The sequence below is a fragment of the Pelodiscus sinensis genome, chromosome 2 (genome assembly GCF_052426305.1).
Source record: "Pelodiscus sinensis isolate ZL-2025 chromosome 2, ASM5242630v1, whole genome shotgun sequence".
Taxonomy (NCBI): domain Eukaryota; kingdom Metazoa; phylum Chordata; order Testudines; family Trionychidae; genus Pelodiscus; species Pelodiscus sinensis.
Genome location: NC_143053.1, coordinates 140,041,841 through 140,065,406, shown reverse-complemented (window position 1 = coordinate 140,065,406; position 23,566 = coordinate 140,041,841). Strand labels below are relative to the sequence as shown.

The 23,566-nt window shown below is 38.4% G+C and overlaps 1 protein-coding gene across 4 annotated transcripts in view; it reads left to right on the top strand.

Moving 5' to 3' along the window:
* Positions 1–23,566, top strand: part of ADCY2 (adenylate cyclase 2) — a 350,683-nt gene that overhangs the window by 258,038 nt on the left and 69,079 nt on the right. For all 4 annotated transcript variants that reach the window (XM_075921497.2, XM_014573081.4, XM_075921498.2 and 1 more), the window contains 3 exons: positions 5,763–5,832; positions 10,128–10,225; positions 21,279–21,363. In XM_075921497.2, the coding sequence (XP_075777612.2) occupies positions 5,763–5,832; positions 10,128–10,225; positions 21,279–21,363 (253 nt within the window). The remainder of the gene's footprint in view (positions 1–5,762; positions 5,833–10,127; positions 10,226–21,278; positions 21,364–23,566) is intronic.

The following is a 23,566-nucleotide window of genomic DNA, read 5'->3' as shown; positions in this document are numbered from 1 at the left end:
CTAACCCAAGTTGATCCTTGGGATCTCTGCTTCTGTTTCATTGCTCCAATTCTGTGAGAGTCCAAACAGCAAAAAGAGATCAAAATAATTTTGTCAATTCTTTGTATTTTCTTCTTCCAGAATTCAAACTGATAGATCCCTTTTGCATATAGCTTCTTCATGGGTCTAAGGGGCAATTAATAAAAATCTTTGTTCTGTAATCTTTGTCCCACAATGGCCAATTTAGTTTGGGTTGCACTTTTTGATAAGCAGGAGATGGTCCTTTCTGGCTAGTTTCACAATTTCCAAGCAAACATTTTTTTATAAATACAAAGCAAAACTTAAGTATTATTTTCTAGCATGTGATAAATAAATTATAATTGAGATAATGGATGTAACAACTTTGAAGCAGTTCATATAGTCTAAGCACACATTAAAAACAAGAAAGTAGTCCAGTGACACTTCAAAGACTAACAAATGTATTAGGGTATTAGAGCATAAGTCAGGGGTGGGGAAACTCTTGGTTCAGGGGTGCTGGCCCACAGAAAAATCAGTCGAGGACCACATGCAAGTGAGAAGCAAAAACAAAACAAAAAACCCTCACTGACATAGCCCCCTACTGAGAACAGTGGGGAAGGGGAGCTGGAGTGCCAGCACAGGCTCCCCAGTGCTGAAAGGAAGCTCAGACCCTCGGCGGTCAGATCCAGGCAAGCCGAGGGCCACATCTGGCCCCAAGGCATTAGGTTCCCCACCCCTGAATAAGTTTTTGTGAGCTACAACTCACTTCCTCAAATGTGGAAGGAAAGAAAGAGGGAAGGAAGGAAATAGGAGTGTGACATCAGTGCTAATTAAATTAGAATGGATGTGGCTCACCTCCAGCAGTGGTGAGCAGGTGAGAGTACTTGAATGGGAAATTATCAGTTGCAATGGGAGAACCACTCCATATGTTTATTTAGAGCTTGATGTGGGGTATCAAATTTGCATATGAATTCCAGCTCAGCAGTTTCATGCTGAAGTCTGTTTCTGAAGATTTTGTTTTGTTTTGTTTTTGAGGGCTTTTTGTTTGTTTGCTTTGTTTTGTTTTGTTTTGTTGTTTGAGGAGGGCAACAGTCTTGTGACTGTGTGTCGGGAGAAGTTAAAGTGCTTTCCTACTGTTTTTTCTGTGTTACCATTCTTGATGTCTGATTTGTGTCCATTTATTCTTATGCATAGAGAGTCTGGTTTGGCCAGTGTACATGGCAGAGGGGGCATTGCTAGCACATGATGGCATATATCACATTAGCAGATGTGCAGGTGAATGAGCCTTTGATGGTATCGCTGATGTGGTTAGGTCCTGTGATGGTGCCATTAGGATAGATGGGTGGACAGAGTGGGCAATGGGGTTTGCTGCAGAGATTGGTTCCTGGGTTACTGTTTTTGTTGTGTGGTGTGTATTTGTTTCAAATCAGTTGAATAAGAAGGTAGTTTTTCCAGAGTCACTTTTCAGGTAGAAACAACATTTAAAGGTCATGATGAAGGCACTGCCTGCTCACACTCTTCTGAATTCGCCTTTCCTAAATGCTTCTACCAACTGTAGTAATTGCACAATTTGATAAATGAACCTTAATTAATAAGTTGCTTCATTTTGCTTCACATGAAAATTACCTTCATCTTGCCCTTTCCTGTAATTTCATTTAAGATGATAATGCACTCCAGGTACCATTTGTAACTAAAATGTTTTTCTAAATCTATAATGGGTCTTTAATGTTGGAGAAACTGTTTATGCTGCAGATTCTCAATTAGCTTCCATTAATCGGAGACCAAGAAGAGTAGCCCCAATATAATCAAATAGCATAGTGGCACTAATGAAAAAGAAATATTTTGCTCACTGAAGTGTTTTAATAAGATTTTTCTTCTGTCTTCCATAGATTGTTTTCATTTAGAACTCGGATTGACCCTAAATCTCTCAGCCCTCATAATATAATCAATAATGTGTAATACCCATATATAACCTTTCATTATAAAGGTTCCCAAGTCACATTACCGACAGCATGTTTAATTCAAATACAACAATGTATGTTTATGTGTAACTGTTCTGTCAGGTGGACCCATCAACAGCCAGGCCAGGTTCAATATCTAGGCATTCCTCTCCATCCATTCAACACAGAACTGGCTTGAGCCTCCACCTAGTAATCTGAGAAATTCACACTCCACCCCTGGGAGCCTCTGAGAGGCAATACTTCTCCATTCGCAAGCACAGAATCTGAGTATAGAAAAGAAACTTGTAAGGAAAGGGAGGGAAGTGACCTGGCATTAATTTGGAAAAATGTCACAAACAAAGTTCATAAACGTGAAGCATGAGTAACATTCCCACCCCAGGTAGGTTGGGCGATGTCCTTTTCCCCTCAGGTTCTTAAGTCCAGCATTGTAAATGTTCCTTTCACAACCCTTCTCTGCCCCCCCACTCTCAGTTGCTGTCCTTGGTCAGGGCAAACCCAGAGTTCAGAGGTACAGCCACAGAGTTCACCTCCCATTTTGTGTGTGTGTGTGTCTGTGTGTGTGTCTGTGTGTCTGTAAAACTACATGCCTTTGTGTGTGTGATTGTGTGTGTGTAGCGAAGTAGAAAGTTGGAACTACATGATCATCTGTTGCAATCAGTGTGGTTTACTTTATCCATTCTGAAGCACAATAACTGCCTTTATTCAAAATACATAAACTGATATCTTACTATACATTGTTATTGACAGTGTTTTTGTAGCTATGTGGGTTCCAGAATATTAGAGAAACAAGATGGATGAAGTAATATCTTTTATTTAAGCAACTTCTGTCGATGAAAGCAGAGATGCTGGAGCAATATGTACGGTGGTGGTGCTGGAACCAAACTGTAAACCTGTATATAATGGAAATCAAGTCAGGGGGAAATCAAGTCATGTAGCAACCCTAGCTCCTATGAGTGAAAGACACAAACTTTCAAGCTATACAGAGCTCTTCTTAAGGTCTAGGAAAGATACTGAGAGTGTCACTAAACAACTGCAACTCTTGGCTTCCCACTGTGATCTGTTCATGAAATAGTTTGCAGATAAGATCGTTCACATTTGTCTGATTTGGACTCTGGCTGCTATGTAAGTGGGGCACAGAATGTGCTGAGCACACTGCCCAGTCGTTTTTCTTTGGAACAGTTTCAGCTATTGCAGACTGAGGATGTGGGCAAGGTGCTTTAAGGAGCGCAATTGACCACGTGCTCGCTGGACCCTGCCCTTCATGGCTTATTAAAACTAGCCAGGAAGGGTTGACTGGCAGAATCCAGGGGATTATTAATGCATCTTTTAGATCTGGTATGATTCCTGCCGCCTTGAAAGAGGCAGTGATAAAACCATTCCTTAAGAAGCCTTCCCTGGACCCACATGATTTGAATAATTATTGCCTAGTTGCTAATATTCCCTTCTTGGGCAAGGTATTCGAGTGGGAGGTGGCATTGCAACTCCAAACTTTCTTGGAAGAAACAGATTATTTAGATCCATTTTAGTCTGGCTTTAGGCCAGGTTTTGGAATGGAAACTGCCTTGGTCTCCCTGGTAGATGACCTATGCCAAGAGATATACTGGGGGCAAGCACATCCCTGTTGATTCTCCTGGACCTCTCATCGGTTTTTGATATTATTGACCATGGTGTCCTCCTGGAGAGCCTGGTGGAGTTGGGTATTGGAGGCACAGTTTTGCAGTGGTTCTGGTCCTACCTGTCAGGACGCTTTCAGAAGGTGGAGCTAGGGGGCTGCTATTCGACCCCGTGGCGATTGTGCTATGGGGTCCTGTCCCTTATCTGTTTAACATCTACATGTAGTTGCTGGGAGTGGTCGTAAGGATTTTTGGAAGATGGTGCCATCAATATGGAGATGAGAGCCAACTCTGTTTCCCTGTGACATCAGAACCAGGTGTGGCGGTGACCGATTTAAACTGGTATCTGGAAGTATTGATGGGCTGGATGAAGTCAAATAAGCTGAAGTTGAATTCAGATAAGACTGAAGTCCTGTGAATCAGGATGCCATCTGTTTGGGAATGTGGTGTGGTACCTATTTTAGACGGGGTTACTCTCTCCCAAAAGAACAGGTACGCAGGTTGGGAGTCATCCTGGATCCTTTTTTAACATTTGAGAACCAGATTTCTTAGAGGCCAGGAGTGCTTTTGGACAGCTTCATTTGATCTGCCAGCTGTGACCCTTCCTGAACAAGCATGACTTGGCCACAGTGATCCATGCTCTTGTTACATCCCAACTGTTACTGTAATGCACTTTATCTGGGGCTGCCTCTAAAGAGCCTTCGGAAAATTCAACAGGTCCAGAATGCGTCTGCTCAAGTTTTAACTAATAGTCGTTATACGGAGCACATTATGCCAGTGCTCCTGCAGCTGCACTGGCTTCTGGTATGTTTCCAGGCACAATTTTAGGTTTTGGTTATGACCTATAAAGCCCTAAATGGGTTGGGTCGGGGGTATTTGAAGGTCTGTCTTCTCTCATATGAACCTGCCCAAGGATTGAGGTCTGCTGGGGAGGCTCTGCTTAGTGTTCCCCCCTCTTATGCAGATAAGATTAACATCTTCATGGAGCAAGGCCTTCTCAGCTTTTGCTCCCAGGCTGTGGAATTGCTCGGAATATTCGCAAGGCGTGAACATTAGCATTGTTTCGGCATCAGGCTAAAGCCACCCTTTTTACTCATGCTTTTATTGGTGTTTGAGTCTATATGTGTGTGTGTTCCTCCTCTCGAGATGCTTTTAGCAGGCTTTATGTCCCTCTGGTGTCTCGTATTTTTAAATGTTTATATATATTTGTATTGTGTTTTAAACATTTTGTAAGCTGCCGTAAATATTTTAAATAGAGAGGCGGGGTAAAAATATTTTAAATAAATAAATAAATAAATGAACAAATCTATATTCCATGGGAATCACATCTGAGAGAACTCTTTCCCAAATTCCCTCTGTTGACTTCCATCAACCCCTCCACAGCCTCACAAAGTTCATCACCAGAAACAAGCTCCCCCAGACCATAATACTCCAACTCAAAGCAGCACCAGACTTCCAGAACAACAGATGTAAAACCTGCTGCCCTGTCTCCACAGCTACTAAGATCAATACCCCGAGTCACACACTTTTCAAGATCCATAGCTCCTGCACATGCCTAATACAGGTCTATCTCATCTGGAGCCCAAAATGTCCCAATAACAACTATATGGGTGAAACCAGATAATCACTATGCTCGCCAATGAACTCACACAGAAAAGTGATAAAAGCCAAAGACACTGGTTCACCTGAGGAAGAACTCTATTCACAAAATGATCACTTCATATCTGGCCTCAGTCCTTGACCTCACAGGAAACGTTCACAACACCTTGAATAGAGGAATATTGGAGCTTAAATTCATAATTTTGCTACAGAATAAAAGTCATAGTCTTAATAACAACATTAGATTTATAGTTTATTACAACAGTCTGTTACCCATTAGCCTCCCTTTTTTGTCCTATGACAGCAGGGGCCACTTTATTTTGAATTCTCTCTTATAATAGGTGTTATCGATTTATTCTAAACAATTTTACTTTTTAGCTGTGACACTCTGAGTACCTTTCCTAGACCTAAAAAAAAAACTCAGTGTAGGTCAATAATATGTCTCTCCCACCAACAGAAATTTTCCAAAAGAAGATATTACCTCATTCACCTTGTTTTTCTTACTTTACAGCTTTTCCATGACAGGGAAAAAACAGGGCTAATCTCTTTTGGTGCCCTTTATAAAGTTTTGTATGTTTCTGTTTTCTTTCAGGCAATGGCTTAAATCTGAAGATATTCAAAGAATATCACTACTTTTCTATAACAAAACTCTGGAAAAAGAAGTAAGTTGTTTTCACCTCAGAATCAGTGATCTCTATATAGTAATTTAATAATGCAAAACATTTGTTGGGTTTAATATGTTTTGTTTTTAAAATGCAAAATCTTGTCACCTGCTTCTTTATGTTTTGTTTAGTTTGGCATAGGAAAAAAATAATGCAGCCTGTAAAAGTCCCTCTAACTTAAATAAACTATTTCTGAATGTCTATCTTCAATTTCAGTAACAAATGGCGCTGACATAGGAGAATTAAGACATGAGAGTTGAGTGCATCTTTCTTGTCCTGGTGCACACTCACACAGTTTATTCATGTTAGTAGCTAATTTTAGTGCTGCATGTGGTAAGGTTGGAGAGTGGAAAAGGGTGGAGATCTGATTTTCTCTTTCCCAAATGGAATTGTTAAAATAGAATATGATATATATGTAAAAGCTTAATTTTCAAACAGGCTTGTGTGGGTAAATGAGCATTTTCAAAATAAAAAATTGTGCGCTTTATCAGATTTCAATTTTTCTTTTATTTTTTTAAAATGGGCAGTCATTTTATGAAAATGTACTCATAATTTGCAACTTTTTAAATATTATTGTAAATGTGTCTGTTTTCTTTTATGCTTGCTGTAATACAGCATTAGGAGCTTTAACATGAGGTGTATAGGTAAAAGGATGATAGTGAAGAACAGTGTGAAGCATCCTGTCCATACAGAATGCTATAATTTTTCATGCTCTTCAGGATTCTGGACCAAGTTCCCCAAAAGTGCCGTGCCTGAGTGTCTGTTCTCCCTGTTACCAGTGCACATAGATAAGTGTTCCAGGATAGATTTCTCCTATGCAGCGGGTGACTTGAAGTAAGAAACAGACAGAAGCTTCTTTCTCACCCACAGCACAAGTAGGAAAGGGGCCATAGAATACTGTTTATCATCATATCTGCTTCTTCTCTAAAGATCTCCTTTTCTCTGGCTTTTAGAGCCTGAGTGAGAAGGGATTCATTCCCCCATCCCCTAACCCAAGGGTGCACAATAATTTTAAAAGGAGGCCTCTTCAGAAGTGAGCAGTATCACTTTGTTTCTTGTATTGTCTCTGGTCACCCTTTTTCTGCCTCTCTCTTGTCATCTCTCTTCCCACATAGAATCCTAGGGCTGGAAGAGACTCAGGAGGTCGTCACGTCCAGGCCCCTGCCCAAGGCAGGACCAATCCCAGCTAAATCAACCCAGTCAGGGCTTTGTCAAGCCGAGACTTAAAAACCTCTAAGGGATGGAGATTCCACCACCTTCCTAGGGGAACCCATTCCGGTACTTTACCACTCTCTTAATGAAATAGTTTTTCCTAATATACAACCTAGACCTCCCCCACTGTAACTTGAGACCATTGCTCTTTGTTCTGCCATCCATCACTACTGAAAACAGCCTCTCTCCATCCTCTTTAGAACCTCCCTTCAGGAAGTTGAAGGCTGCTATCAAATCCCCCCTCACTCTTCTCTTCTGCAGACTAAACAAACCCAAATCCCTCAATCTCTCCTCATAGGTCATGTGCTCCAGCCCCCTAATCACACATCCTGGCCCCCCTCCCCATTCCTCACCTGGACAGTGAAAGTGAATGTGTGGGGTGGGCGGAGGAAGAGCAGGAGAGAGAAGGAGGGAAAATGCAAGTCAGTTTAAGTGGAGAAGGGGAAATTATGTGCTATGCTTTCAATCCTGCAAAACTTACACATGTGTTTTAACTGTTTGAATAGACCCATTCATGGGAATACTCTGCTTAATGGTGAGCACGCGTGTAAGCATTTGCAGGGTCAAAGTTGCTTGAGGCAGGGACTTTTTTAAAAGAATCTGTACAGTGCTGAACATAGTGGAGCAAGGATCACTGTATGGGCTGCTGAGTGCTGGCCTGTGACAAATAATGATTCTCTTAATAACCTGCTTTTTAATTTCCTTCTCCACTGCCTTTTATTGTCTATATAGGTTCACTCTTGCTTCCACTGCAGCCAGTGAAAGATTTGTCTTTGACATCAGTAAGAGAAACATTGGGCCCTACTCGATCTGAAAGAAAAAACAAAGTAATAAATTTCTGACCCACCTGACACATTGTTTTACTATTTCACCCTTTTTACAGGCTTACAAGAAAATAATGTGGTTGGCTTCTTGAATTTCTTAAATTGTTTCTCTCATTAGTCTCAAGAACCATATAAAAGAAGAACTGAAAGGGACTTCGAGAGGTCATTGAGTCCAGTCCCCTGCTCTCACGGCAGGACCAAGCACCGCCTAGATCATCCCTGACAGGTGTTTGTCTAACCTGCTCTTACATATCTCCAGTGATGGAGATTCCACAACCCCTCTAGGAAATTTATTCCAGTGTCAGGGTAGTTAATCACTAGAATAAATTGCCTAGAGGAGTTATGGAATCTCCATCACTGGAGATATTTAAGCGCAGGTTTGACAGACACCTGTCAGGGATGATCTAGGCGGTGCTTGGTCCTGAGGTGAGGGCAGGGGGCTGGACTCAGTGACCTCTCGAGGTCCCTTCCAGTTCTACTTTTCTATGATTCTAATGAGAGAAACAATTTAGGTAATTCAAGAAGCCAACCACATTATTTTCTTGCAAGCCTATAAAAGAGTGAAATAGTAAAACAATGTGTCAGGTGGGTCAGAAATGTATTGTGAGTTTATAACAGCAGGAAGCCTTAATTTTTCAGTGGTTTCATTAAAATACTACAGGCCACTTCAACAGCTGCTACAACAGAACCAACTGCAGACATCTTCAGGCATATGCTTTAAAGTTCATTTCATCATCTGACAGAAATTGTTTTTAATGTACTACAGAATTCAAGAGTGCCTGCGGGGGGTGTGTGTGTGTGGGGGGGGGGAGAATCCTAAGATTCACATTATGGGCTAAATTCTGTTCATAGACATGCACTTTGAGTTATGTGCATGTGTTTCAGAGCAGAATTTGACCTTTAGTATAAAGGCACAGCTGTGTGCTCTTACAGTTAAAAAGCACAACTCATCCACTTATAATTTATAAGGTTTGCCTTTTGAGCACTTTTGAAATTACTCATTGATCCATTTTGATGTAATTATATTCCCCTGAATTCCTAGACCCTGAACAATTTTAATGCTTAAATCATTTGTTTTTAGAGTGCTTTATTGGCTTAGATTTGAGAGATTTCTGTTTCAACCTAGCAAACCGTGCATTTCTTGTGACAAATATTTTCTTATTTTTAAATATGTTTTTGGGCAAACTAATTAGGTATTTGTAAAGATAAGGACGGAATTGCATGCATATAATTTAATGACATCACAGTATTTACCCTAGCCGACTCTAACTCTGCCAAATTTCTAAGACCTACTGCAAACAATGGGCGTATGAGAGCCTGTCAGAAAAAGATCACAAACATCTTTTTTAATATCACAGAGGTAGCCATGTTAGTCATGTAGCACTTTAAAGACTAACAAGATAGTTTATTAGGTGATGAGCTTTCGTGGGCCAGACCCACTTCTTCAGATCATATTCTGAAAGTGAATTGGCATGACCATTATATAACAGAGGGATACAATGAAAAAAGTAAACAAACAAATTATAAACTAATGAATCAGCTACATAGAACAGAAGGTGAGGGCAAGGGGACAAGGAAGAGACAAGGAAGGAGGAAATTGCTTATGTAAGAGTTAATTAAGTGGCTAATCTGGAGTACTATGAATATCAAAAGGTGGGGAGGCTGTCTTTGTAATGTGTAAGGTATTTTTTAATGGAAAGTATTAGGCAACCTGAATGTGGGTGTCATTGCTAGTTCATTCTATAGGGCTTGGGTTACTCCTAGGTCACTCCTAAACACAGTTGAATGTGTTGTAACACCTATGCCATTAGCTATAGTTGTAGAAGAATTTGAATTAATTTGTGATTTCACTTAACTTTCTCGTCCTTTACTTTTATTTATGGCTGAAATTTGGCAGAAACTTGTTCTCATTCCAGGAACTGAAAGTTTGCAGAGTTAGCTTAATTCTCTCCCCTAGGATGTTTAATTATAATCGTGCTCTTTGTGTAGATAGAATATATAGATATTTCATTTTTATAGAAAAAGCGCACTCTAAAGTGTAGGAAGAGAGCAAAAGCTTTTATGTTTTGCATGACAATGTCTGGCTCCAAATATCTCATGTTTTGTGAGTGGGGAGGATAATCCTTAAAATAAATAAAATAATTAAGTTTTGCCAAAAAGTTTGTATGTATATCTGCCTCTTTAAAATGTCTTAGCCTAATAGGCAATTTTTCCTATATTGGAAACAGTAATTTTAACAATTTCTAATTTATTCTGCAGTACAGAACAACTACGCTGCCAGCATTCAAGTATTATGTGACTTGTGCTTGTCTCATATTCTTCTGCATTTTTATCGTGCAGATTCTGGTATTACCAAAGTAAGTAAATATTATTAAAAATTCCTGGTTTGTATCCCATGCATTTGTATTGTTACATATTGGATCATAAATAAAAAATAGTAGTATCCTTAAACTATAGGTTAATATGTTTGCTTTTGTCAGGTAAAAGTAAAAGAGATGTGAATGAGCATTCCAGATTACTTCAGAGCTAGGTTTTGTTACTTAAGCTTTTAAATATAATATTTTGATGCTTTAATACTTGAATACTTGTATTTTTTTAAGTTCGACCTATGATGGAGACAGGGATAAAATTCAAATGAATGTGGGAAAGTATCCAGTGTTTTCCATAAGTAATTGTTGTAACTATAGTCATACATGAACCTGAAAAATTTACACAGACAGAATTTTGGTGAGACCATTGTCTGGGTAAAGTCTGCAATATCAGGCTTCAATTAATAATATTAATTCAAAATATGCCATTGTGGTAATACTTTTTCATTCTCTGTACCTACTAATCATGCCTTTGTTATAGCATGCAGTAAGTTAGTTTTTAAAATGGTATTTTTAAATTAGTAGAAAATGCTACTGTTTGCAGGAATCACTGTTCCTGAATAATTAATATTGTTTTGATTGATTGTTGATATAACAGCATAATAAAGTTTATTCCATATACTTATTTTGTGCATCTAAAGGAATTATTTAAAGGTACATTTTAATTAGTCACCATTTGGAGCATACAATACAAGGCTTACAGAAATGTGATGTCCTTTGCCTAATTTTAGCGAGAAGGATCTGAAAAAATTGTATTTGAGATTATAAATTATGTTCGTTTTTAAAATGGATAGTGTTATTTAGTGTTACTGTATTTAGAAATTTAATATTTTGAATAAGCATCAGTGACGAAATTACCACTTTACATTTAATGTACTGAAATAACAGTTTTTAATGGTGATCAGTTGTTGCCAAGTCTGATCATCTTCCATGGAAGTTGTAGACTCTCAGGTGGCTGATAAGGCCGAACTTTGAACCACAAGTTCTATTACAGTGAGGACAGATGTTACTGTATACAGCAGGAGGCTGTTGACCATGACTAGAAACCAGTCTTTTCTTCCTCCTGCGCCTCTTCTCCTCCTCAGCTTGTCAGCGGGCAAATTCAAAATGCAGGGAGGCATTGCATAGGACTTGTCTCCATTTTGAGCGATCCTGGGCAAGGGTCTCCCAAGTGTCAACATCAATATTGCACTTAAGTTATCCTTTACCAAGTCCTTATAACGCTTCCATTGTCCTCCCATGTTGTGGTATCCTTCTTTCAGCTGAGAAAACAGGACCTGTTTTGGGAGGCGATGGTCTGGCATCTGAACAACATGACCAGCCCAGTGAAGTTGCTGATGGATGATCATTGTCTCTATACTGGTGGTCTTTGCCTCTTCCAGAACACTGATGTTAGTGCACTTGTCTTCCCATTTGATCTTCAAGATCTTGGGAAGCCATTGTTGGTGATACTTCTCAAGGACTTTCAAGGTTGTCCAGGTTTCAGACCCATACAATAGTGTTGGGAGAACGACAGCTTGATAGACAAGAAGTTTGGTGTCTGTTTGAATGTCGTGATCTTCAAAAACCTTGTGCCATAAACGAGCAAAGGCTGCATTCACACAGTTCAGACAATGTTGAATTTCTACATCAATATCTGTCTTGGATGAAAGATAATTTCCAAGGTAGAGAAAATAATCAACGTTCTCCCATGCCTCTCCATTGATTTTGATAGATGGGGCATATGGTACCTCATTTGTACTGAAATAACAGTACATTATAGTGAAAGGATAATCAAAAACAAATGATAAACTGCTGGACTTAAGTTAATTAAATCACTTTGGAGGTCACTTACTATTACTAGTAACATTTGTGACATGCATCCTGTATTCTGAATTAATTCATTACAGAACAGTACAAAAACCACCACAAATTTGAGAGTGAAACAAAACATTCAAAACCAGTTGAACATGAAAAATTTAAAAGTATATCAACATATTTTCGGTTAAAAAATCAAGACATTGATTTAAGTCTGATGTTTTATAAAAATAATTAATTTCTCCAATTTATATTGCAATATGATACCATGCTATCCTTATTTCTGTACTGTTGCTGGAGGCTGCATTGCCTTCAGATTCTGGGTGCCCAGACACCAGCACAAGTAAAGGTGGGCTGATATTGTCCCCCTGCATGCTTCTGTCTGCTACTGTTGTTAGCTTCGTTTTCTGCCCCGTTTTTCTGCCTCTGAAACTTTGTGTCAAGACCAGTTGCCCACTCACTCCACCTTACAGCCTTTTCAATACTGTAGTTGGGATCTAGAGACCAGGTTCTTTATAGCCAAAGCCTTGTAATTATGAAGGGCATTATAACGAGGGTGTTATTGGAGGCTATTCAAAGTCCAGTCCTATATTTCTCATTCACCTTTTAATGACTTGAACTAATTATAACTGCTTAAGTAAGTAAAAACTAAAGAATTTAACTCTTTATTATTGCAGAGCACTTGAAACAGAGGGAAATGAGAAAATTATTCCCATGTTTTATTTCATATATCTAATACATTAGAAATAGACATTGCAATTTACCTCTTTGGTTACTCCTGTTTGTGGCTTGTTATGATGACTGACTAAGGTATATATATACCACTGCCTTCCAGTAGATGATTTATTGATCATACAGATCCTAATACCAGTGATAGAAAATTCTTCTTTCATTTAAGTGGTAGAATCCTTTGGTTTTAAACCTGGCAGTCATGAGTTTGATTGCCTATGCTTCTTGTGCGAAACCTCCAGCTTGCCAGAGAATCTCCTAATTAAGCCCCTTGTTCTACAACAGTGTTCACATTGACAGACACTTCTTTCTCTGTGGAAAGATATTGAAGTCAGTGTTAATCCACATATGCATAACACTGTCCTCAGAATCACATTGTAGAATGGAAGGCTAGAGCTCTACAGATCTGTGACTGTTTTTCAGTGTCATTTTGTGTGATGGATTTTTTCTAAAAGATATGCTGAAGTTCAAAGAAGAATTAATTCAGGGCAATTCTGTGGCTTGTTTGATGCATGATCCTTTCTGGCCTCCTATGCCATGGACATTTTCCTCATTCATTAATTTTGCATTCCTTAAATATTATTTTCTGAGAAATTTGGTGAAATTTCTATTTTAAAATTTTAAAAAGCATTAACATTTGCATTTGAACTTCTCTAGGGCTAGGTTTACCCTAGGGGATAAATTCAAATTAAGATACACAACTCCAGCTATGTTAATTACATTAATTATGTAACTGAAGTTGAAGTATCTTAAATCGCATTTTGGCACCGTCCACAGAGCGGGAGGTCGAGGGGAGTACATTTTCCCTTCAACTGTCCTTACTCCTCGTAGGGGCAGGACTACCAGGGCTGACAGGAGCACCCTCTCAGCTCGAATTAGCGTGTCTTCACTAGACCTGCTAATTCAAACCTTGGAAGATTGAGTGTAGCCGCTGTAATGTAGACAAGCCCTAGTACATTTCTACCACATATTGAGATTGCAACTGACCTACTTTCCTTTAGCTTCTTTCCTGTGTTGCAAACTTCCCTTAGGACTAGGGACAGTCTGAACCTTTCAGAGTTTACTAGAGAATATTGTTCATCCAACCAAGTGAGAGAAGACATTTTGTCTTATGTACTTCACAGTATTACACCATCTGGCACATTTTTTTTGTTTTATTGCAAGGGTTAAATTCACTTATAGGTTACTAGATTAGCAGTATTATCGCTTGATCTTATCACTGTGTAATAGGACTTTTATTTTTCCCTTTTTCTGTGTCTTCATTTAGATGAGCAAATCATTTAAATACATTATTTGCACTAGAAGTCAAGAAATATTTATAGTTAGTTTCTCGCAGGAGCCATATTCAGCATGGAAAACTGTAAACAATTATTTGTTCTTATCTGCTGGTGTCATCTCATGTTTTTACCTCCATAACACAGAAAATGAAAAACAAGTATGATTAATTTTTCCCCCATGAAGCAAACTTAGAATATGTTTTCTGCTTCAAAAGGGTACATTTTAAACTGTAAAATCAACTACATAACACTTTTAGCAAATAGGAAAATTTAAAGAATAAAACTCATTGCTTTTTAGAGTGAAATATTTGCTTCTGACTCACATGCTAGATTAAACCATTTTATTACACATTATAAAAATACAATAAGGCAGAAAATAATAAAAAATCTAAACATGAGACAAATTACTTGAACATTTGGATCAAATGCTTCTCACATTTGCATATGTGCAGTTATATGTATATGCGTATCTGATGGCAAATTCTGACTTTATCTTTGTCTATAGATTTTTTTATAATTTTCATTGCATTTTCAAAAAGGTTAAAATTTAATATTTGCCTGTTCCCTCTTTTTGGAGTGGAAAAATGAGTTTGAATCATTGCATGAATCAGGAGAGAGAATCACAGAATTTAGAGATTAAAAAGGTTTATCCAGACCATTAGATTATCCAGTCCTTTAGTCTGCAAGTGCAGTATCACTTCTCACTGTATATTTGTTAGAGTTTTGCAGAATCTAGTTGTAAAAGTCCCAAACAATAATGGTATAATCAATTCCTTTAGGATTTTGTTCTACAAATCAATGCCTCTCACTGAAAGAAAGCCTAAATTTACCCTTTCTTCATTTTATCTCATTACTCCAGATTACATCATCATGGACCACTCTTGAACATTTATATTTTCTTGGTGTTCTAACATCCTTCACATGTTTATGAATTGATGTGGCAGGTGTTAGTAATCACATTGCAAGCTATACATATTTAGCTTTTTAAATCTTTCCTTATAATGAAATCCTTTTACCCCATCACCATTTTGTACATCTTTGGACTCACTCCAATTTGTCAATCTCCAATGAAATGCCAAGATCTGAATGAAATTTTCCAGATGTGGTGACAATGGAGCTGTATAGGGAATAAATACTACTTTCTGATTCTTCTCATGTGAGTTCTTACAAAGATACTTCAAATTTGCACCTTTTTTGGTAGAATTACCAAATTATAATCTTAGTAAATCATAGTACACAGTTAGCCTTCCATTTATTTCGGATTATATTTGTCCAGACGTTGACATTTTAAGGTTTCATTTTTCCATGATGAATTTCATTTTGTTTCCTCAACATGTTTGCAATATTATAGATCCTTTTGCATTACTCCCGTTCTTAGTGCTTTTCAAAACTTGTAAAAGTTTCATATGATCTGGAACCCAGATCCACAAAGGAATTGCTTGTGACAGTGAGCGTTGCAGCTTTTAACTTTTAAGCATCTAAAACAATCACAGGAACAACATTGTGATCTGCAAAGCCAGAGTTTGGTATCAATGGTCTCTGTACAATGCATGGGGAGAGACAGAGAGACAGGCACCCTAAAATCTGGACCACAAAAGCCAGCACACTAGGAAAGGAGCTGCCGAAGATAACCAATGAGAGATGTTGACAAGAGGAATATGTCTGAAGACCCATTCCCCTCATAGCATTCAATACCAACATCTGGGAAGGGGGAAGGCACCTTTCTCTGTCCGCAATCCCTGAGCTGAAGGGAATAAATGCTCTTCTTCCTAACTTGCATGCCAGGCCCTTTGGATATATGTGCTAAGAGGTCACCTAACTACATGCAGAACCTCTCTGATGGGGAAGAGGCAGCAGAAGGTCTCCCTCATAACCTTTAGCCTAATGGTTAGTAACAATGTTAAATTTAGTTTAATCAACTAATTGACTAGTTGATGGAATCTCCATTGACTAGTGGAGAGCTAACCCCACTGCACCTCTTCCTTTTAAATGTATTAAGAGCTTACACCTGGTCCCTTCTACCGCTTTCTCCCCAGCACTGGCCCCTGCTCCCCCCCTTGCTGCCTCTGATAGAGGCAGCATGGGGCGGGGGGAGTGACTAGTCGAGGGATTAGTTGATTATCGGATGATATTTTGCTTAGGGTTCCCCAATTTCAGTTTTCCTTTCATCTGATGAACAAGGATTGGTCATCTTTCAGGGGAGTGTCATAATCCACTGGCTTCAGGGGGTAGCCGAGTTAGTCTGTACAGGATAAACTTAAAAAACAACAAATGGTCTGGTAGCACTTGATAGACTAACAAGACATGTAGATGGTATCATGAGCGGAGTCATCTGAAGAAGTGGGTTGTGCCCACAAAAGCTCATGATACCATCTACATGTTTTGTTAGTCTATCAAGTGCTACCAGACCATTTGTTGTTTTTTAAGATAATCTACTGGGTTACGTGATATTCTGATCTGAAGATCCCTCAGTCTATCCTATTGAAGTTCTTTCTGTTTAATTAAATAATTGAACAATTAAATTGTAAATGGTTCAGAAAAAGAGTTGAAATCACTTTGTAGCTTAGCAGCTAGAACACTTACCAGAGGTGACAAATTCCTGTTTAAATCCCTTTTGATCAGGCAAGGTAAGGAGTTGAACCTGGGGTTTTGAGCATCCTCAGGTGAGTATGCTAACCACAAGATTTTGAGTGTGGTGTTCCACACACTCTTCTACTCCATTTATTTTATGTGGAGTTTGGTGGCCTCTGAGCATGCCTACTGTATAGGACCCTGCACCCAAGTTCAGTGGAGGAGCACTATCTTCTCTGAAAGTTGCATCTGATGAAGTGGGTCTTTGTCCATGAAAGCTTATGCTACAATAAATCTGTTAGTCTATAAGGTGCCACAGGACTCCTCATCGCTTTTGCAGATACATAGCTACCCCTCTGATACTTACTTTTTCTTGTATCATGGATCTTTTTAGGGCTTAGGGGACAGCGTCCAGAGTGATGCAAGAATCAGATACTCAGAATTAGGAGTGGAGCTGCCTAGGGGACCTAGGGCACTTATGGAATTAGGTGGCAGCCAGCCAGGACTATTGAGAATCATAGTGCTGCCTAAAAATGGGACTTAAGCACCTCAGATTGGGAATGAGGTACCTAAGTCACTTTGTGGATCCAGGCTAGAGAGTTTGATCATTGTTCTGTTTAATATTGATCGTGTAGTTGCATCTTTTCTTTAAACCAAAGCCTGGCTTCTGTCCAATTCTGAACCTTCACACAGTTGACTCCATAAAATATCGCAACCCTTCCCCCAAATATCTATATATGTATGTTGAGATGGTATTACAACCGTATGCCTAGGCCAACATAGTTAAATTTCTTGAAGGAGAGCAACAATACTTGGTAGTTTTGACAGAATAATCTGGCAAAATATAACAGAGGAAAAAAGTCATTCATGATTATGAGCTGTTTTCAGCACTGCCTGATTAAAAGGATATAATGGAAGATTAGAACCTTTTCTCCATGTGACTGTATACTAATGGACTCTCATGCTTTCTGAGTGATGTTGGTTGAGCGAAGACACACATAACAGCAGAGTAAAAGCTTTAAAAAAATCAAGGAAATGATCTGAGTGAACATGGAGAGATAATTGAACCTAGAACTGGATCCATAATGGGGTCCTCTTTAGTGTTATATTATTACTGTTTTGCTGCAACAACTCTTTGGATTTTTGTACAGTAACAACACCTGTGATAATATAAAACTGGAGCAATATAGTGTGAATAAGAATCACCATTTAAGTGATATTTAGAAGATTATTATAACACTTTATATTTCAGGAAAGTGATTGGCTAAAGTTCTTTATCCTGCCCTCTATATGTCGTTTATTGACTTTAAGTTAGTACTATTGGTTTTTGAAATACAGAATGCTAAATTTTGAGCTCATATTAGTGACAAGCTACTCACAGATGTAGCCCGTCAAACTCAATGGGACTGGTCTCCTGGGTGACTGCTCGTCAATACAAGTATAGGGATTTGCAGTCGTGCCTGTACTGGATTTATCCTTGGTTTTATCTGAGGTCTCTTTCAGGGCTTTGTTCTGACAGGTATCTGTGGTCAACAATGGCATCATTATGTCTTATATCATGCATTCATGGAGATGCATGAAGGTCTCTACATGAGACTTTTTCAGGAAGTTGTTCTGGGGGGATGAACAGTGTCCAGTTGAGCAAGGCTGAATTTCACAAGGAACAAAAGCAGCACCTTTGTATGAGAGCAAGGTTGCAAAATAGAATAGAACAGAAGAGGAAAAAGCTGCATCATTATGAGCTGTTTTCTGCGGCACCTGGTAAAGGACTGAAAATTAGTTTTAATAGTCAATGGATTCTTCTCAACAATGAAGCAATTGTACTACTAGAGTATTTGCACTGATTGAATCTTTGGAAGGTTCAGCGAATGCATCAGCCAACTCCCCACGGATGTACTACTGTTAAATTACAAAAACTATGTTAAATTTTGTGTTGTCTTGTTATAACCACCATCTTTTAAAAAATATTTCTTTACTGCTTTTAGGCAAAAAAATAAAATTTGCAGTCAAATAATTATGAACATGAAAATTAGTTCCCTGCCAAGAAGAAACAGATGCATGAATTATCAGAGCATATACTGAAATGTTAAAGATATTGCCAGTAATGCACATAATATTGTGTTATAGCAATATGAGTGGGGAACAAGGAAAATCAGTCCCACCCTATCTTTTAATGTGTCACTCTTTATAGTGCATCAGTATTTTCAATAAAACTTATTACTGTCATGGCAGCTGTTGGTAGCATTAGTTGTATATAATACTAATATGTTTTCAATTTGAAACAATCTCACAAAAGATTGATCAAAATATAGCAATCCTGATGTAGTCGTAAGAGTAAGTGAAGGTGGCCAATAATGTAGATGCTGAGGATCATCAATTTCTCATACTTAAAGGTATTGTGAAAACCAGGGAGTTCCTAAATCTTTTAATCATACTTCAGAAACAATCCTTCCACAGGCTGTATCATACAGTCTTGGCCAATTCAGGAGCTCAATGAGGTAAATAATTATAACATTTTGGGATGGAACTTCTGGAAAAAAGGGCATTTAATAGGTCCAGACAATCAGTATTCTCATACTTGCTCTTATTATCTGTCAAATGATTGCTGAAACCTCCTTGCCTTCTGACATAGCTTCCCTTCAACACATACAAAATATAGATGCTAAGATTTTTTTCTGATAGTTATTTAGACCACATCACCCTATTTTTCATATTCCTCACTGTCTCTCCCATGCAGTACAAGCTTCTTGTCATGATCCTCAAGACCATTCACAACTGTGCCAGCAATGCATTTCTATTCTGCCTATAGTCAGTTCCTCGTGCCTTCTTCCACATTGCCTATATGTATGGAATACCCTCCAAAACCTGGTCTATAAGGCCCCTACCTTCTCCATCAAATCTTTCCTCAGTATCCAAGTCTTAGCAGTCACATCAGAATATGTCTATACTGGAAAGGTTTGGCGACAAAAGTGCTGTCGGCAAGCAAAAGTGAAAACTAGTCAAAGCAGTTTTTCTGACTCCCAGGGTATGTCTAGACTACATGCCTCTGCCGCCAGAGGCATGTAAATTAGACTACCTGAGATAGTCAATGAAGCAGGGATTTAAATATCCCCCACTTCATTAAAATAAAAGTGGCCATTGCGTTGTGCCGGCTCAGCTGATCGTCGGCACAGCGCGGCAGTCAAAACATGAATCGGTCGACAGGGAATGCCTTTGTCGACCGCTCCCTTATGCCTCAGGGAACTTTAGCCACCCACGCCAGCATAGAGCTGAGGGCTGGAGAACCCCAACTGCCCACGACATCAAATTTTTGCATTGCTCCACTCCGGCTTCACTCCGACTCCGCTCCGTGCTCTGACTCAAATTAATTTTTAACTAAATAAAAAAGTGCATACTGTAATTTTGAAAAAAACATTACTTTTATTCAGAGTTTTAAAACAATTTAAATGTCATCAACAATGCTATAAACTAGAATCATTCATAATTCAATCTGTAAAAAATTATTGCAGCAATCAAGTTGTCTTTCATAGCCTGCCGCAGATCATTTAAAATTAACTTTAAAGCTGAAAACAGTCGCTCTACACTAGCTTGAGTTGTTGGCATGCTCGAAGCAATTTTACAGGCAGCCTGAATGAAATTTAGTATGTGCCATAGCGTTAGTACGTGCTATCGCTGTTCTACAACATTAATTGTTGGGAAGTAATGAGGCTACACGTTACAAGGTTCAAAATAAACACATACTAATCTAACTATGTAACTAATCTACGTGAGTACATACTCGCCTAACCTTGGCACAAGGGTGGGAGCAGTCTGCAGTGTAGCCGGATGTCTGATAATTATCTGATTCTTTAATAAAACATATCTCCAAAAAACTTGGTAATTTTGTATCTGTACATTAAATCTTGATTTCAGCCGAAGTGAGAATAACTGTGACATATTACTTAAAGTGGTAAAGTAGATGTTAATTTCAATTGTTATAAAATCTGAAACTTTTTGGCACCTTTAGGACTTTCTTGTTAAAATATCGTTCATTTTGGATTGAAAATGGAAAATAAAAAAGAGCAGTGGAGCAGTCAAGATTTTCTGTGCTCTGGCTCCGCTCCATCTCCGAGCAAAAACCTGCAGCTCCACTGCTCCGCGCTCCAGCTCTGGGCTCTGCTGGAGTCACGATTATCCATTCGTAACTTTCTGAAGTTATTAATGGGCAGAAATTTTCCAAGTCTGGACTCTTCCTGACGTATCATTTTTTGGAAAACATGGGCAGAAGACGGTTCAACCTTTGTTGAGAAGGAAGAGAATGCTAGTGGGGCAGGACCATATCTACCATGTATTCAAAATGTGCTTTTTGTTTAAAACAAACAAACAAACCAACAAAAAACAACAACAAAGCAATCTTGCTGATATGGCTGGATTTAGACAATTGAAATTTGTTAAAAAAAAAAAGTAGACCTTTACTTAGAGGTAATGCTTATTAGCCTTCTGGAAAAAGATTGGTTTTGTTTCCCTTGGTCATTGATGTTTAAAAATTGTATTTTAGGCAAGATTAGTGCCTGGGATATTATTTTTAATTATCTTTACTGACATTGTGAAAAAAGAAAGACTGCTCTGAAGACATGTGTATATTACTTGCATAATTTCTAATACATTTTTTTCTTATTGTCTTATAGAACATCTGTCCTTGGAATTTCCTTTGGGGTGGCATTTCTCTTCCTTTCCTTCATTCTTTTTATCTGTTTTGCTGGACAGCTTTTGGTAGGTAATCAGAAAATATAACTCAGTGGTGTGTATAATTTCTTATATATAAGAAGCCAGATCACGGCACCTCCTGTCTTTTCCAAATCCAGTGACCTTTGAAAAATGCCAGTTTAGTAAAAACCTGTTCCTCCTATAGGTCTCAGTGGGATTTTTCCCTGAGTAAGGTTTAGAGGTGCTGGTCTCTGAGGCCTGGTCTACACTAAAGTGGAAGGTCTACTTAAGACACGCAACTCTAGCTAGTTTAATTTAGTTTAATTTAGCAAGTCTTCACTAAACCCAGTAAATAGATCACTGGAAGATTAACCACAGCAGCATTGATCCTCCGCATAGTGTAGACTTGCCTTTATTCCCCTAGATTAACTTACTCTCTGTTTTTCGAATGATCTGAAAAACAGAAAATATCAAACTGATGACAGTTTTTTTGGGGGGGTTGTTTTTTTGTTTTTGATTTTGCACTGATATGGACTGGAAGTTTTAGTTTTTTATGATTACTTGATAAATATTATCATGTTCCAATGGAATGTTATATTTTTTTAAATAGTAAACAGCTGCGTAATCTATATTTAATAACATACTTAATATTTATACAGGCAGTCCCCGGGTTACGTACAAGATAGGGACTGTAGGTTTGTTCTTAAGTTGAATTTGTATGTAAGTCGGAATTGGTACATATTGTAGGGGAAACTCTAGCCAAACATTTCTCCAGAGCTCAGTTTTATTCTCCCACACTTCACTTCCCTCAGTCCTTTATTCTCAAGCTGAGGTGTCTGCTGAGAAAAGCCACTCCGCGTCTCCCTGGTCTGCTGGGGTGGGCGCTAGCTTCGCGTCTCCCTGGTCTGCTGGGGGGAAGCAGCTAGTGCGGGGTTGCCTCACCCCGTTTGTAAGTAGGGATCCGATGTAAGTAGGATCCATGTAACCTGGGGACTGCCTGTAATGGCTTAAACACTATGAGATGACAGATTATAGACTGAATTTTTATATTAGTATACTGTTGCCATATGGGTTGTTAATGTTACTGTCTGCATATTAGTACATCTGTTGAGTATTTCACATATTTAATGCAAGATTTTGGCATAACTCTTCTCTGTAAATTGCATAAAAGGTCATTTAAATATTAAATTGTTTGCATTTGAATAGGCTAGTCATATATTTTATTAAATGCTAATAGAAAGTTTACCAAATATTTATTATTTTAGGGCAAAATATTTTTTCAGTCACAGTGGGATAGAATAACTCCTTTGAGAACCAGGAAGTAGTTATAGCTTTACAATGGTGTCAATTAAAGCTGAATTTGGCTCTTAATATTAACAAAAATCTAACTGGATATTATTTATATAATTATGGTGTAATAAAACATTAATTACTTAATATGTGTTTTTGCCATTCGGACTGTATCATCTCACAGACATATTAAATCAAATTTAAGCTCTTTTGATTCTTTAAACTTATTCTCTAGTCTTTGTTTGCCAATGATTTCTTCTATTTTGAAATGAATAATAGAATTATTTCCTGCTTGCCTAGTACACTTGCATCAGTTGGAGTGTATTAGTGCTCTGCATGTTCTGCTCACTCCGGGCATGTCTACACTAGGAAATTATTTTGAAATTTGGAAATAATACCTCCCAAAATAACAAGATCGAAATAACCATGTCCCCACTATGAGGGAGCCTCAAAATTAGTCCAAGACAGACTCTATTATTGTGGACATGCTACCTCGACTTAGAGCCCAAGGAAACACTGGGGAATGATTACTTCAGATGACTCTGGGGAATAGTTATTTTGAAATAGCAGTACAGGAGCGTCCACATTACCGCTATTTTGAAATAACTATTTTGAAATTAGCATTTTTCCCCAAGGAAAGCAGGAGTACAGATTTCGAAATAACCAGTCCCTTATTTTGAAATAACAGACTTTAAAGGGAAGATTTCAGAGTTTATTGACTAGATTAGACAGCAGCAAAAGGTCCATTGTTGTGGTGCCTGCTGTGTGCTCCATAATATCTGTGAAAGTAGCGGGGGGGGGGGGGGGTCGTTATGCCATGGTGGAGAGTCCAGGCAGAGCACCTAACCACTATTTATGAGCAGCCATATACCAGGACAATAAGAAGAGCCCACTGAGGAGCCTTGAAAATCAGAGAGGATATGAAAGAGAGCCTTGTGAATAGTCAGATACTGATATGACAGTCATACATGTTGCTCTT